The sequence below is a fragment of the Pristiophorus japonicus genome, chromosome 8, assembly GCF_044704955.1.
Source record: "Pristiophorus japonicus isolate sPriJap1 chromosome 8, sPriJap1.hap1, whole genome shotgun sequence".
NCBI classification, from domain to species: Eukaryota; Metazoa; Chordata; class Chondrichthyes; family Pristiophoridae; genus Pristiophorus; species Pristiophorus japonicus.
The window spans coordinates 36,855,511-36,872,531 of NC_091984.1; the positions used below are offsets into that span (position 1 = coordinate 36,855,511).

The 17,021-nt window shown below is 46.0% G+C and overlaps 1 protein-coding gene across 1 annotated transcript in view; it reads left to right on the forward strand.

Moving 5' to 3' along the window:
• szt2 (SZT2 subunit of KICSTOR complex) overlaps positions 1-17,021 on the forward strand; it is a 259,721-nt gene that overhangs the window by 51,784 nt on the left and 190,916 nt on the right. Inside the window, exons 27-28 of the mRNA XM_070886683.1 lie at positions 4,046-4,093; positions 8,313-8,440. Of these exons, the coding sequence (XP_070742784.1) occupies positions 4,046-4,093; positions 8,313-8,440 (176 nt within the window). The remainder of the gene's footprint in view (positions 1-4,045; positions 4,094-8,312; positions 8,441-17,021) is intronic.

Below are 17,021 nucleotides of genomic sequence, written 5' to 3' on the forward strand. Positions count from 1 at the left end.
CACCAACCCCCCTCCCCCCGCATGCTGCATTTGCGCTAAACAGTCCTTAAACCGTGCATCCACCCAATGGGTCATCATCCATGTTCCCTCTAAGCTGCGTGGCTACGCAGTAATGGGAAAGGTCCCGCGCAGCCGCTCACTGGCTTTTACATTGTAAATACGATGCAAGCACAGAAATTTGAAGAGACTGTGCATTAAAAGAAACAGGCCGTGTGGAGCAAAATGCAGCTTACAGGGAACATTGATCACAACGTATTGGCATTCATCATTAAACAAGTGAAGGGGCGAGTTGGCACTTGAGACGCAATAATTGGAAAGATGTAGAAGGGGTGCTGAGCACCAAATTTTGTGTAGTTATTGGAAAGGATACTTAACAACATAACATTTTGTCAAACACCCATGTGCATACCTTTGGCAAATTACAATTTCTTGAACTTGGGCTTCCTACCACTTATACATGGTGCATTCCATGTGGCTTCAGCAGAGGTAGAGGCAGGCTGTTCAGATCCCTGCCCTGACTGTTTTGATGCATTTGGCCTATTCCCTCTAAGTTTAGGAGCTCCTGAGTGCCCCACCAAAGACTGCTCCACCTGTACCTGTGTAGATTCTGCCATCGGGAGATGAGGCAGCATAGCAGTGTATCGGGTACTGCCTGGAAGGGTGTGACGGGGGTCTCCGCATTAAGTGGAGTTCCCACTTCCTTTCACCATCATCCCTCTCCTGGGCCAGCGCCATGTCACTCCTATCACTGTGCTGCAGACCAGCTTGATGAAGATCAGTGATGCGTTGTAAAGCCATGGCTGAGGTATCTGTCATCCTGTTTAAGGTGGCAGACATGTTGGCATCCAAAGTCTGATTACCCATGCTAGATCGATTGTAGGGCGGTAATCCTTTCCTGACGTATCGCAATTAGTGCCAGGATAAATGATCTAGATGTTGTTTAAAAAAAAAAGTGACCACTGCATTTACACAGCTTGTTGGGACCAAGCCTTCACTGAACGTTAGACAGGCAAAAAAACATGCAAATGCTGGAAATCTGGAATAAAACTGGAGAAACTGAGATCAGCCAGCTTCTGTGGAAAGAACAGTCGAACAGTTCTTTCAACCAGTGTCTCACTGAGGTTGACTGAAATGAGACAGGGCCAGCACTGGTGCTTGCCTGAGTAATAACTTTGTGCAGGAGTATCAACTTCTGAATCCACATTTTAGTGGAGTGCTCAGCAGAATCCAGATTGATGCTGGGAGATATACCTGCTTCCCAAATTCAACAGATGATCCGGGTTTAAGGAATGTTGATTAATACCATATTCCTTTTCAGTTAAAGTTGTATCTTAAATTGACTTTAAGTGCCTTTTTTTTCAGTATTCTGGGGATGGACCAAATGACATATAAATGTTAGTGATAATTGAGTTTGCCCTCAACAAGTGAAGTTCATAAATCTTGCACAATTAAAAAAAAATGCTGAGAGTAGATGCCTAAGATTCTGTTGCAGCCAAAGGAAGGGCCTGATTTTAGCATCAAAGCTGGACAAGTGGCACAATTTGAGTCCCAAACATTACCGCCTTGCTCATAAACCTTGCACTTTGTGTTTTACCTGTTTGTGGCTGATTGCAACAAGCAAGTCGGCAGCAAGCAAGAAGCATAAACTTAGCAGCACTGCTGTCACTATGGTAGTAGTGGAAGCCCCGATCTGCGAGAGACCATCAGCGGCAGGTCGGGGCCATAAAAAGGGCGGCCATGGGCAGCGTGGAGGCCACTGCAAGGTACAGCACGAGCTGGTGCAGGAGGGCAACGGCAGCGAAGAGTGATGTCAGCAAGGTCCAGTTCGGTGATTGGTGCGTGGGCAGGTGCAGCAGGAGCGACGAGATTGGGGCGAAGGAGCTGTGAGAGACTGTGGAGGGATATGATCGGAGCCCAGGGGAGGCGTGAGTTTGAGGCCAGGGGCCCAGGGGCCCAGGGGCAGCACGGGCCAGCCCACAGTGTGATATGTGTGCGCACTGGGTCCGTGCAGCAGAGCAGGTCTCCAGTTGTCTTGGGTAATCCTTGCCATTGGACTAAGACCTAGCTCTGCCAAGCCCGTGTGGTGGCTGGTGTACAACGGCCACCACACGTTAAGAAAATCCACGCACAGGCATTTTCCACCCTTGAGGATGTAATTCGGGTTCTTCTTTTGTAACACCTGTGAACTCATCCATTGTTTTTGGTGTGGAAGCAAGTCATCCTCGTTTCGAAGGATCGTCCATGCTAATGGACTCATTTGAGAGCCGTGCTTGAATCTCCATGGAGGCGGCCACACTCTCCATGGCAGCAGACATTCTCACCATACAGTGATAGAGTTGGACTCCTCCATCCACTCTGCTATTGTGGAGAGTGTGCATGGCACGTCTGTCAGTACCTGGCTAAGTTGCTGATGCACTTCTAGCATTCTCCTTCTCAACGATAGCCCCCTGAACAGAGCTTGGAGAGGATTGCACCCACCGAAGCAAACTCTCCACAGCTGTCCTAGCTACCAGTGCCTGCTTGTACTCTCTCGAGTTGTGTAAACCCAACTAACTGTCTAACTAGATCCATCAAAGTGCGAGTATTTGCGCTGGTGCATGGCTGTATATCCTGTGATGATGCAAACTCAGAAGGAATGAGGTCCTCTTTGGAATCGTCCTCCTGCATGTCCAGCAACACTTTCTGTGTGCATGAAGGCCCTGGAAGACAAAAGAAAGGATATGAATTAGTTATCGCAAAGTAACATCATGACGATCACCATGCTCTGTCTTCTCATTGTTCAATCATTGATGAAATAAAGTCAGTATGTGTGTCTGAGATATTTGTAATTCTGTCACCAGCTATCAGCGAGTTCCCTATCTCTCCAACTCCGATTGAGAGGGGTGCCAATGTGCCACTGAGCTTCATGGCATTCTCCTCTGCACTTGTGAGGTAGACTATTTGTGGTAGCCCACCTCCTGTCCCTCTCCCTTGGTTTTGTGCTCTCCTCACCTACAAAGTGTGATGAAACAGGTGTCTGCGAGTGAAGGTCAGGTATTCACCCAATGGTTGCAATGCATTCGGTGAGGGTGACTATCAGACAGATGCATTACAATGTATAAGGATTGAAGTAAGTGGCAATGGTGGATGGATGAAGTGCATAGAAAGTGAAGACTGGGTGTCGCTGAAAGTTGAGTGGGTGTGAGGAGTGATGTGATGGAATACGCTTGGCAAGACTGAGTAAAGGGAGCGGGGTGGGGGGGTAAACCACAGCATGTAAGTGAATCAGCAAATGTACTCACTTTTCCTGACCTGGTTAGGTAATTAAATCGCTTCCAGCACTGCATCCAAGACTGGTGCTCTGTGCTCCTGCTGTCTTCCAGGGCCTTCACCGTACAGAAAGTGTTGCTGGACATGCAGGAGGACCCCATTCCTTCCGAGAGTGCACCATCACAGGATATTCAGCCATGCACCAGCGCAAACACTCGTACTTTGGTGGGTCCGGTTAGATAGTTAGTTGGGTTTTCACCTGCTGTTCACCTCCTCAGCTACCTCCAGCCATATCTTCTTGGTGAGAGCGGCACGGTTGTTCCTCCAATTGCTGAGGAAAAGTATGTCCCTCCTGTTCCTGATTGCACCCAGCGCTAATTCCAGGGATGCATTAGTAAATCTGTGTGCTACCCTTGCTCTTTGTGCATCCATCCTAAATACCTCTTGACTCCTCCAAATTCCATTTCTACATTGTCCTTTCAAACAGAGTTGAGATCGCGTCATGTGTGCAGCTTGGAGATGTAAAATCCGGAAGTCAAAATGTATTGCCTCAATCCAGCTGAAATCTGAGAATCTGACTTCAGGGTTTCGCCCACTTAATTTCAACCCGTTTTCTGTGCCCCCACTGGCCCAAAAACCACCTTCACATTGATATTGGGGCTGTAGATTGTGCTATTTTTATGCGTTCGTGTTTCTGCCTCTCCACCTACTAACTAAGATGATGAGATTAGACCTGGATTGAATGAGACTGATTAGATTGTGTATTTTTTTTTCCCTCCTTTTTTGAACAATTTAGATCTCAAGACAATGTTTCCTGGGAATTGTATCAGGATTTGAAAACCAGGTAGCAAAGCTATCAGCTTGAGCCCCGATTCCTATTCACTGCTTGCTGGACACGCTTTGATAATTTTGGTTAAGGGATTGATTCTTGTAACATTGGATATTCTTTTCTGCTGTTGGGTGACTTGCATGTCTCTGTCCCAACCCTTTCCCATTTCAATTGAGTGCAAGTTCCCTGCACTGTTTTTATCTATAATATTTGAATGAGTTTCATGCTCTCCTTCCCCCCCGTCTCTCCTCAAAGCCTCTATGTACTACAATACACCTAACTGAAAAGGCAGCAAGCAACCTGATGTCGAGTCTCTGCCACTGATGATGTTCTGACTGAAGGAACGCTTGTAAAAGTGTCCCTGGAGGAACTTTCATTCTTTGTTTAAAAAAAACATTGTTTGTTTCCTCTCCCGATCCTTGGATAATCTGATCAGCATCTTTCCCCAGGCAGGATAGCGTGAATGCGGAACCAGTGTTCCACCATGTGCAGTGATAAGCATCGTCATCATCATAGGCGGTCCCTCATATCGAGGATGTCCTGCTTCCACGCCAAAAAAGGATGAGTTCACAGGTGTTTCAATGAAGAACCTAATATTCCAGGTCCCGAACTACATGTTGAAGGGTGGAAGATGCCTGTGCGTGAATTTTTCTAACGTGTGATGGCCGTTGCACACCAGCCACCACACGGGCTTGACAGAGCTAGGTCTTGGTCCAGTGGCAAGAATTAACCAAGACGGCTGGAGACCAGCTCTGCTGCACGGACCTAGTGTGCACACATATTGCAGCGTGGGCTGACCTATGCTCCCCCGGGCCCTCGCTCTTCTGGGCCCCGATCACGTCATTCCACGATCACTCGCCGCTCTTGCTGTACCTGCCCACGCTCCAATCAGCGACCTGGACTTTGGTGACGTCCAATCCAGTCGTCCTCTTCACAGCCGTGATAATGCCATTGTGTTCTCTGCCACTGAAAATAATGGTAAATATTTCACAAAGCTTTAGATGTACAAGCCAGCTTTTTTTTGTAAATGTTAAACTAAAATCTCTCTGCTGAAAGAAATAGTGATTATATGGCATTTCCCTTGAAGCACTAAATTTGCCTGCTACATGTCAAAAGATTAAACCCAAACAAATAATGCAATCCATGCTACTTCTAGATTTCAATTTGGTCTGCCAATATAAAATCTGGTTGGTCTCTGTGAGCATGACATTATTTGATACATTTTTACAGCAGTGCTGAAGGTCTCGAATGGTTTTCTTCAGTAATACATCAATATAGTCGTTTGTAAAAATTCTGTTGTACTCCCCCATAGAAAGTGCACTGATTTATAGAAGGTAATGCTGAGATTTCAAAAGTATTTTATTTACTTCTCTGTCCCTTTGCACAATCCCCCAGCTGGAAGATTGAACAGATGATGGGAATCCTGGCCTCTGCCAGTGCTGCTCTATAACCTGGGGGCAAATGCTGTTTCTTTTCCTTTCTTGTGCTCTCCTTGGAATCGTGCTTGCACAAATGCTACTAATGGGGAAATATTTGGTACTGCGCATGGACTTTTTTTTTTGTTGGTTGGTTACTGGTGCTGGACCTGGTGTTCCTGTTTGGTATTGAACCTGTACATTAACCCTGTGCACATGCGTGGAGCACTGGTAACGACTGTACTGCTGCTATAACCTAGTTGTGGGGGGGAAACGAGCAGCTGGATGCGCCTTTCACTCTATGTTTTGGAACTAAAATTGTGCTTTGAGCTCTGGATCACTGGAAAAGTTGCATTTTTGATCGTGTTTAAGGACCCTCTTGTACCATTAATATCAGTGTAATGAAGACAACAGTCAGAGGTAAAGGTTTCGTGCAAAGCTTGTGTGAAGGCTTTAACATTAGATAAGAATGTTCCAATTTCTCCTATTTTGGATATTGTTTTTCACATGTTAATATTTATGGCTTTAATCTCACCCTGACACATTGACTGCAAAATTGGGATTCTCACGAGACTTTCGGGAACTTCTAATGTAGTAGTTGTTTTTCCTGTATCAGCCTTATTTGCAAAATCCACTCCTCCTCCTAATACATTACAACTGTCTAAACTGTTGCTCTCAGAATCCTTGTACACTTAACTCATTGTCATTCTATTACCAAAGTTGATTGACACTTAAGACTGGATTACTTTCATTTTTAAAAAACAGATCAGTCAATGGTAAATCTGATGTCTTCCTTTTTCCTCAACCGAGGATTCCCCTTTACCATGCTGGACATGGCCCTCGACCGTGTCCGTTGAAAGGCTGCATTAGAGGGAGCAGCGTGCGGTGGCCTAGCCCGGCCCGGAAATTGGTGTGGTCCCGGCCTGCAAGATCATAAGCAGGCTGGGGCCATCAGAGGGAGCAACGTGCGGCGGCATACCATTGAAAGAGGGCGACGGCTGGGAAGTCAGGTCGCTGATTGCAGTGCGGGCAGGCACAGCAGGAGGGGCAAAGGAGCGGCAAGAGTTTGTCGAAGGAAGTGACCGGGGCCCAGGAGAGGCGTGAATCTGAGGCCCAGAAGAGGCGAGGGCCCAGGGGCAGCACGGGCCAGCCCACACTGCGATATGTGTGCGGACTAGGCCTGTGCAGCAGAGCTGGTCTCCAGTCGTCTTGGGTAATCCTTGCCACTGGACCAAGACCTAGCTCTGTCAAGCCTGTGTGGTGGCTGGTGTGCAATGGCCACCACATGTTTTAAAAAAAAAATCCAAGCACAGGCATCTTCCACCCTCCAAGATGTAGTTCGGGATCTGGAATATTAGGTCCTTCATTGAAACACCCGTGAACTCATTCCTTTTTAGCGTGGAAGCAAGTCACCCTCGCTTTGAGAGACTGCCTATGATGATGATCTATTTCCCACACTTCTGCTCTCACCTCTTCCTCTTCCCCTTCCTCCCGGAACCATGATAGGGTTCCCTTTGTCCTCGCCTTTCACCCCACTAGCTTCCACGTTCAACGGATCATCCTCCGCCATTTCTGCCACCTCCAACGTGATCCGACCACCAAACCCATCTTTCCCTCCTCTCCCCTTTCAGCATTCCGAAGGGACTGCTCCCTCTGCAACGTCCTGGTCTACTCCTCAATCCCCCCCCCCCCCCAACATCCCCTCCCCTATCCGCGGCACCTCCCTGTGCAAGCGCAGGAGATGCAACAGCTGCCCTTTTACCACCTCCCTTCCCACTATCCAGGGCCCCAAACATTCCTTCCAGGTGAAATAGCGATTTACTTGTACTTTCAATTTAGTATACTGTATTCACTGCTCACGATATGGTCTCCTCTACATTGGGGAGGCCAAACGCAGATTGGGTGACCGCTTTGCAGAACACCTCCACTCAGTCCGTCAGTATGACCCCGAGCTTCCGGTCGCCTGTCACTTTAATTCTCCTCTCTACTCCCACTCTGGTCTCTCCGTCCTCAGCCTCCTACACTGTTCCAATGAAGCTCAACTAAGCTCGAGGAACAGCATCTCTCATCTTTCGTTTAGACACTGTACAGCCATCTGGACTTAACATCGAGTTCAACAATTTCAGACTGCCACCCCTGCCCTATTACTTTTTTCTTTTTTTCTGCTTTTTTCTCTCTTTCCCCTGGCAACTGTTGATGATTCTTCCCTTTCCATTTACACCCTATCTAGTCTCATCCTTTGTTTCTTAACTTGCCCCATTACCATCTCCTTTTGCCTTGCACCATCATCCCTTTTGTCTCTTACTCTCTTCTGCCTTCCACCCTATCACAGACCATCCCTTGTGTTCCTGCCTCCCCTCCCTCCTTTCCCTGCCCCTACACTTGCTTAAAAACTTGTTATATCTCTAACTTTTTCCAGTTCTGACAAAGCATCACCGATCTGCAACGTTAACTCTGTTTCTCTCTCCTCAGATGCTGCCTGACCTGCTGCGTATTTCCAGCATTTTCTGTTTTTATTTCAGATTTCCAGCGTCCGCAGTATTTTGCTTTTGTAATGGTAAATTTCTGTTGTGCTGCCAATAGTAGGTGCACCTGATATCTAGTGACCTTAAAAGTAACTGCAAAGATTTTTCCTCCATGGTCTCGGATCATTATGTTCATTTTATTTGGTTACGGATTCTCCACAATGTTTCTTATCAGTATCCATGTTTGAAAGTGCAGCTATTGCGGCTTCAGTGATAGGAGTTGTATTTAATCCATATATTGGACTGGAAGATGTTTTTTCATTGCTACTAATTTCATTCTAACACTGGTTTAAGGTCGCTGTCACAGGAACGGCCAGCAAACTCGTCCTCAGTGGATCCCATATCCCATCTCCACAGGAACAAGGAGCTCGCCAACTACTGCAACTTACTACAAGAGCATTACCACCAATGTTATGTAAAAGGTAATGGCAGTCACCAGGGCTTACTGAGGAGGTATTAGTCCCCGATACATTAACTCACCACCCCATTTTCCTCAAATCATGCCAGCAGCTTGAAGTGTTAGATAGCCCAAACCTTGAACATTGCTCCCCCATGTTCATGTATGTAAAAGCTAATGACTGATGGTAGATATTGAAGACCAATGTGTACAGTAAAATTCTCTGAAGTTTGTCTAGAGAGGACTTGTCACTTGGGACCTGGAGCCTGTTTACTGTTGAAACATGGCAAATCTATCTCTCCCCATATAAACTTTCCATTCATATTTATTGGCTTATATAAGGGACATCACTGTTTGCTTTTAGAAAATTATTCTGAAACATGCCTGACCAGGTGGAGGGGACCTGTTCAAATCTCATTTTATCTTAACATTTCGATCCGCCAGCTTGAGGTTGGAGAAGTGGAGGGTGTGCCTGTTCTACGCCACGCTTCTAAAGGAATCGTCCCTTGATAGCATAACATTTCATTTTGGAGAGGGGAAACGCAATACCTTTTATTGCCATGTGATCCTCATTTCCCAATTTCATTGATAAAAATGGCATGAACTTATGTTCAAATTTTACTTAATTTAATTAACTGCTATTATAAACATTACTGAATGTGCTCAGAAAAATTTTCATTCATGCAGCAGTTTGCATAACTCCATTGGACAATGGTTTATAAATCAATTCTACCAGTAAACTTGCAGGTAGTTTTTGTTTTAAATAATTTAGCTGGAAATTTTTTTTCACAGTGATGATGTAGCTTGTTTCTCATCATTAAAATAAGCCCTCAGGGCTAGAATTTGCACTGTATCTCCACCCGGTTTCTCGGCGGTATTGGTCATTTTGGTGAAAACCGTGTCGGTGAAAATCTCCACAGAATTCCGCTGGCGGTTTTGAAATACCACTGGGGAGCGGACCGCCGGCGTGCACCGTAATTCAATTTTTTTTCTCTGACAAATGATTTCAATGTTAAATTTTAAAAGTGTTCTTTATAAATGTATTTATCTCTCTATGAAGTTGTTTCTGTTCATGGACACTCTGAGGACTTCAGGATTTGATTAGTAAAATTTCAAAAAACTTACATTATCTCTTATTGTCCTCCAAACCCCAATCTAAAATTTAACCGATTATCAAGGTGTCAAAAGGAAGCACCCATTAATTCCCTTCTAGAGGGTCACAAAAACCCTTGCATAGCTCAGTTAGCAGCAGGCATTAATTCTGGATGACTGAATACACAATGAGTTAGTGGTCCGCCGTCTTGGTTCTGGACCTGAGACCGATCGAGCAAAGACCGAAAATCCTCTCTCCTAGCTCTAAGGAATGAGTTTAGATAATTCCACCAAATGCAAGAAATTTATGGATTTAATTTTTGTCACCAATAGATGGATCAATGCACACTGATGCCTCCATTGCATCCTCCACTTCCTGTAATCCCCAAACTCTCCCCCAATCTACTACTCACTCTAGCACAGGACCCTTGTTAATTTTCAGTTTCTCAACAACAGCAGCAGCTTGTATTTATATAGCGCCTTTAATGTAGTGGAACATCCCAAGGCGCTTCACAGGAATAGTATGAGATTTAAAAAATAAATTGACACCAAGTTGCATAAGTAGAAATTAGCATAGGTGACCAAAAGCTTGGCCAAAGAGCGAGGTTTTAAGGAGCGTCTTGAATCAGGAAAGAGCGATAGAGAGGAGAGGTTTAGGCAGGGAGTTCCAGAGCTCGGTGCTGAGGCAACAGAAGGCATGGGCACTAATGGTTGAGCGATTATAATCAGGGATGCTCAAGAGGGCAGAGTTAGAGGAGCATAGACAGCTCAGGGGTTGTGGGGCTGAAGGAAATCAGAGATAGGGAGGTGCGAGGCCATGGAGGGATTTAAATATGAAGATGAGAATTTTGAAATCAAGGCATTACTTAACCGGAAACCAATGTAGGTCTGCGAGCACAGGGATGATGGGTGAGCTTGACTTGGTGCGGGTTAGGACACGGGCAGCCGAGTTTTAGATCACCTCTAGTTTACGTAGGATAGAATGTGGGAAGCCAGCCAGAGTGCGTTGGAATAGTCAAATCTAGAGGTAACAAAGACGTGGATGAGCGGAGAAAATAGGCGGTCTTAGTTATGCTGTGGATATGTGGTCGAAAGCTAATTTCAGGGTCAAATATGACACCAAGGTTGCGAACAGTGTGGTTCAGCCTCAGATAGAAGTTGGGGAGCGGGATGGACTCGGTGGCGAGGGAATAGTGTTTGTGGCAGGGACCGAAAACAATGGCTTTGGTCTTCCCATATACAATTGGAGAAATTTCTGCTCATCCAGAACTGGATGTCGGACAAGCCATCTGACAATTTAGAGACCATGGAGGGGTCGAGAGAATTGGTATTGAACTCGAGCTGGGTGTCATCAGCAAACATGTGGAAACTGACGCTGTGTTTTGGCTAACTAGTAGAAAACAGAGAGTCCGGTAAAATGGTTCATTCTTGGGTTGGCAATTAGTAACTAGTGGGGTGCCGCAGGGATCAGTGCTGGGACCCCAACTATTTACAATCTATATTAATGACTTGGAAGAAGGGACTGAGTGCAACGTAACCAAGTTTGCTGACGATACAAAGATGGGAAGAAAAGCAATGTGTGAAAAGGACACAAAAAAAATCTGCAAAAGGACATAGACAGGCTAACTGAGTCGGCAAAAATTTGGCAGATGGAGTAAAATGTTGGAAAGTGTGAGGTTATGCACTTGGGTAGAAAACATCAAAGAGCAAGTTATTATTTAAATGGAGAAGAATTGCAAAGTGCTGCAGTACAGCGGGACCTGGGGGTACTTGTGCATGAAACACAAAAGGTTAGTATGTAGGTACAGCAAGTGATCAGGAAGGCCAATGGAATCTTGGCCTTTATTGCAAAGGGAATGGATTATAAAAGCAGGGAAGTCTTGCTACAGTTATACAGAGTATTGGTGAGGCCACACCTGGAATACTGCGTGCAGTTTTGGTTTCCATATTTACGAAAGGATATACTTGCTTTGGAGGCAGTTCAGAGAAGGTTCACTAGGTTGATTCTGGAGGTGAGGTGGTTGACTTATGAGGAAAGGTTGAATAAGTTGGGCCTCTACTCATTGGAATTCAGAAGGATGAGAGGTGATTTTATCGAAACGTATAAGATTATGAAGGGCTTGACAAGGTGGATGCAGAGAGGATGTTTCCACTGATAAGGGAGACTAGAACTAGGGGGCATAATCTTAGAATAAGGAGCCGCTCATTTAAAACTGAGATGAGGAGAAATTTCTTCTGAGGGTTGTAAATCTGTAGAATTCATTGCCTCAGAAAGCTGTAGAAGCTGGGTCATTGAATAAATTTAAGATAGAGATAGCCAGTTTCTTAACTGATAAGGGAATAAGGGGTTATGGTGAGTGGGCAGGGAAGTGGAGCTGAGTCCATGATCAGATCAGCCATGATCGTATTAAATGGCGGAGCAGGCTCGAGGGGCTGTATGGCCTACTCCTGCTCCTATTTTTTATGTTCTTATGTTTTCGGATGATGTCGCCAAGGGACAACATGTAGATAAGAAATAGGAGGGGAACCAAGGGTAGATCCTTGGGGGACAGCAGAGGTAATGATGCGGGGGTGGGAAGAGAAGCCGTTGCAGGTGATTCTCTGACTAGATTAGATGTGTAAGAACGGAACGAGGCTAGTGATGCCGCCTCCTCATGTAAGCCACCATTCAGCTTCTTAACCTGCGTACTCATGCCCTCAAAGTGCAGTCCCACCCAGCTGGATGATGGTAGAGAGGTGTTGGAGAAGGATAGAGTGGTTAACCATGTCAAAGGCTGCGGACATGTCAAGAAGTCAGGAGCAGCGACGAGGAGGTGCGTGGAGAGGCCTATAAAAGGCAGCGAGGTCGGGCGGTGCGTCGCTGAGTCGGGAGCAGCGTTGAGGAGGTGCGTGGAGAGGCCCGGCTTGTGCAGCTACAGGGAGAAGGCAAAAAGAAGTAAAAAGAAATAGAAAAGTGACGTCACAGCCAAGGGGGTAAGTGATTGGCTGGTGATTGGTAAGTAGTTTTTTCTTTTTTCTCTTCTATATCAATGAGTAACTTTTAACACTGTTGTTGCTAATTTAAGTTAATCTAAGGGTTAAGTCATGGCAGGAGAGCTCGGACACATGTTATGCTCCTCCTGTACTATGTGGGAAATCAGGGACGCCTTCGGTGTCCCTGAAGACTACGTGTGCGGAAAATGTATCCGCCTCCAGCTCCTGACGGACCGCGTTGCGGAATTGGAGCTGCGGGTGGATTCACTCTGGAGCATCCACGATGCTGAGAATGACGTGAATCCTTATTAGCCGGGAAATTGTGTTGGAGAAATTGATGGGATTGAAGGCCGATAAATCCTCAGGGCCTGATGGACTGCATCCCAGAGTACTTAAGGAGGTGGCCTTGGAAATAATGGATGCATTGACAGTCATTTTCCAACATTCCATTGACTCTGGATCAGTTCCTATGGAGTGGAGGGTAGCCAATGTAACCCCACTTTTTAAAAAAGGAGGGAGAGAGAAAACAGGGAATTATAGACCGGTCAGCCTGACATCGGTAGTGGGTAAAATGATGGAATCAATTATTAAGGATGTCATAGCAGTGCATTTGGAAAGAGGTGACATGATAGGTCCAAGTCAGCATGGATTTGTGAAAGGGAAATCATGCTTGACAAATCTTCTGGAATTTTTTGAGGATGTTTCCAGTAGAGTGGACAAGGGAGAACCAGTTGATGTGGTATATTTGGACTTTCAGAAGGCTTTTGACAAGGTCCCACACAAGAGATTGATGTGCAAAGTTAGAGCACATGGGATTGGGGGTAGTGTGCTGACCTGGATTGAGAACTGGTTGTCAGACAGGAAGCAAAGAGTAGGAGTTAATGGGTACTTTTCAGAATGGCAGGCAGTGACTAGTGGGGTACCGCAAGGTTCTGTGCTGGGGCCCCAGCTGTTTACACTGTACATTAATGATTTAGACGAGGGGATTAAATGTAGTATCTCCAAATTTGCGGATGACACTAAGTTGGGTGGCAGTGTGAGCTGCGAGGAGGATGCTGTGAGGCTGCAGAGCTACTTGGATAGGTTAGGTGAGTGGGCAAATGCATGGCAGATGAAGTATAATGTGGATAAATGTGAGGTTATCCACTTTGGTGGTAAAAACAGAGAGACAGACTATTATCTGAATGGTGACAGATTAGGAAAAGGGGAGGTGAAAAGAGATCTGGGTGTCATGGTACATCAGTCATTGAAGGTTGGCATGCAGGTGCAGCAGGCGATTAAGAAAGCAAATGGCATGTTGGCCTTCATAGCAAGGGGATTTGAGTACAGGGGCAGGGAGGTGTTGCTACAGTTGTACAGGGCATTGGTGAGGCCACACCTGGAGTATTGTGTACAGTTTTGGTCTCCTAACCTGAGGAAGGACATTTTTGCTATTGAGGGAGTGCAGCGAAGGTTCACCAGACTGATTCCCGGGATGGCGGGACTGACCTATCAAGAAAGACTGGATCAACTGGGCTTGTATTCACTGGAGTTCAGAAGAATGAGAGGGGACCTCATAGAAACATTTAAAATTCTGACGGGGTTAGACAGGTTAGATGCAGGAAGAATGTTCCCAATGTTGGGGAAGTCCAGAACCAGAGGTCACAGTCTAAGGATAAGGGGTAAGCCATTTAGGACCGAGATGCGGAGGAACTTCTTCACCCAGAGAGTGGTGAACCTGTGGAATTCTCTACCACAGAAAGTTGTTGAGGCCAATTCACGAAATATATTCAAAAAGGAGTTGGATGAGGTCCTTACTACTAGGGGGATCAAGGGGTATGGCGAGAAAGCAGGAATGGGGTACTGAAGTTGAATGTTCAGCCATGAACTCATTGAATGGCGGTGCAGGCTAGAGGGGCCGAATGGCCTACTCCTGCACATTTTTTTCTATGTTTTCTATGTTTCTATGTTTAATGAGTTGGTCTTACCGCAGGTAAAAGGTCCACAGCCAGAGAGGGAATGGAAGACCAACAGAAAGAGCAGTGCAGGGATCCCCTGCTGTCATCCCCCTGCAAAACAGATACACCGCTTTGAGTACTGTTGAGGGGGATGACTCATCGGGGGGAGCAGCAGCAGCCAAGTTCATGGCACCGTGGCTGGCTCTGCTGCACAGAAGGGCAGGAAAAAGAGTGGGAGAGCGATAATGATAGGGGATTCAATTGTAAAGGGAATAGATAGGCGATTCTGCGGCCGCAACCGAGACTCCAGGATGGTATGTTGCCTCCCTGGTGCAAGGGTCATGGATGTCTCTGAGCGGGTGCAGGACATTCTGAAAAGGGAGGGTGAACAGCCAGTTGTCGTGGTGCACATTGGTACCAACGATATAGGTAAAAAACGGGATGAGGTCCTACGAGACGAATTTAAGGAGCTAGGAGCTAAATTTAAAAAGTAGGACCTCAAAAGTAGTAATCTCGGGATTGCTACCAGTGCCACGTGCTAGTCAGAGTGGGGATCGCAGGATAGCTCAGATGAATACGTGGCTTGAGCAGTGGTGCAGCAGGGAGGGTTTCAAATTCCTGGGGCATTGGAACCGGTTCTGGGGGAGGTGGGACCAGTACAAACCGGACGGTCTCAGGACCGGAACCGATGTCCTAGGAGGAGTGTTTGTTAGTGCTGTTCAGGAGGAGTTAAACGAATATGGCAGGGGGATGGGAACCAATGCAGGGAGACAGAGGGAAACAAATTGGAGACAGAAGCAAAAGGCAGAAAGGAGATGAGTAAAAGTGGAGGGCAGAGGAACCCAAGGCAAAAAACAAAAAGGGCCACTTTGCAGCAAAATTCTAAAGGGTCTAAGTGTGTTAAAAAGGCAAGCCTGAAGGCTCTGTGCCTCAATGCGAGGAGTATTCAGAATAAGATGGACGAATTAACTGTGCAGATAGCAGTTAATGGATACGATGTGGTTGGCATCACAGAGGCATGGCTCCAGAGTGACCAAGGCTGGGAACTCAACATCCAAGGGTACTCAACATTTAGGAAGGATAGACAGAAAGGAAAAGGAGGTGGGGTGGCGTTGCTGGTTAAAGATGAAATTAAGGCAATTGTAAGGAATGACGTTAGCTTGGATGATGTGGAATTGGTATGGTTGGAGCTACGGAATACCAAGGGGCAGAAAACGCTAGTGGGAGTTGTGTACAGACCTCCAAACAGTAGAAGTGATGTTGGGGAGGGCATCAAACAGGAAATTAGGGGTGCATGCAATAAAGGTGCAGCAGTTATCATGGGTGACTTTAATATGCATATAGATTGGGCTAATCAAACTGGAAACAATACGGTGGAGGAGGATTTCCTGGAGTGTATTAGGGATGGTTTTTTCGACCAATATGTCGAGGAACCAACTCGGGGGGAGGCCATCTTCGACTGGGTGTTGTGTAATGAGAGAGGATTAATTAGCAATCTCGTTGTGCGAGGCCCCTTGGGGAAGAGTGACCATAATATGGTGGAATTCTACATTAGGATGGAGAATGAAACAGTTAATTCAGCGACCATGGTCCAGAACTTAAAGAAGGGTAACTTTGAAGGTATGAGGTGTGAATTGGCTAGGATAGATTGCCGAATGATGCTGAAGGGGTTGACTGTGGATGGGCAGTGGCAGACATTTAGAGACCACATGGATGAACTACAACAATTGTACATCCCTGTCTGGCGTAAAAATAAAAAGGGGAAGGTGGCTCAACCGTGGCTAGCAAGGGAAATCAGGGATAGTATTAAAGCCAAGGAAGTGGCATACAAATTGGCCAGAAATAGCAGCGAACCCAGGGACTGGGAGAAATTTAGAACTCAGCAGAGGAGGACGAAGGTTTGATTAGGGCAGGGAAAATAGAGTACGAGAGGAAGCTTGCAGGGAACATTAAAATGGACTGCAAAAGCTTCTATAGATATGTAAAGAGAAAAAGGTTAGTAAAGACAAACGTAGGTCCCCTGCAGTCAGAATCAGGGGAAGTCATAACTGGGAATAAAGAAATGGCAGACTTGTTGAACAAGTACTTTGGTTCGGTATTCACTAAGGAGGACACAAACAACTTTCTGGATATAAAAGGGGTCGGAGGGTCTAGTAAGGAGGAGGAACTGAGGGAAATCCTTATTAGTCGGGAAATTGTGTTGGGAAAATTGATGGGACTGAAGGCCGATAAATCCCCAGGACCTGATGGTCTGCATCCCAGAGTACTGAAGGAGGTGGCCTTGGAAATAGCGGATACATTGACAGTCATTTTCCAACGTTCCATCGACTTTGGATCAGTTCCTATGGAGTGGAGGGTAGCCAATGTAACCCCACTTTTTAAAAAAGGAGGGAGAGAGAACACACGGAATTATAGACCGGTCAGCCTGACATCGGTAGTGGGTAAAATGATGGAATCAATTATTAAGGATGTCATAGCAGCGCATTTGGAAAGAGGTGACATGATAGGTCTAAGTCAGCATGGATTTGTGAAAGGGAAATCATGCTTGACAAATCTTCTGGAATTTTTTGAGGATGTTTCCAGTAGAGTGGACAAGGGAGAACC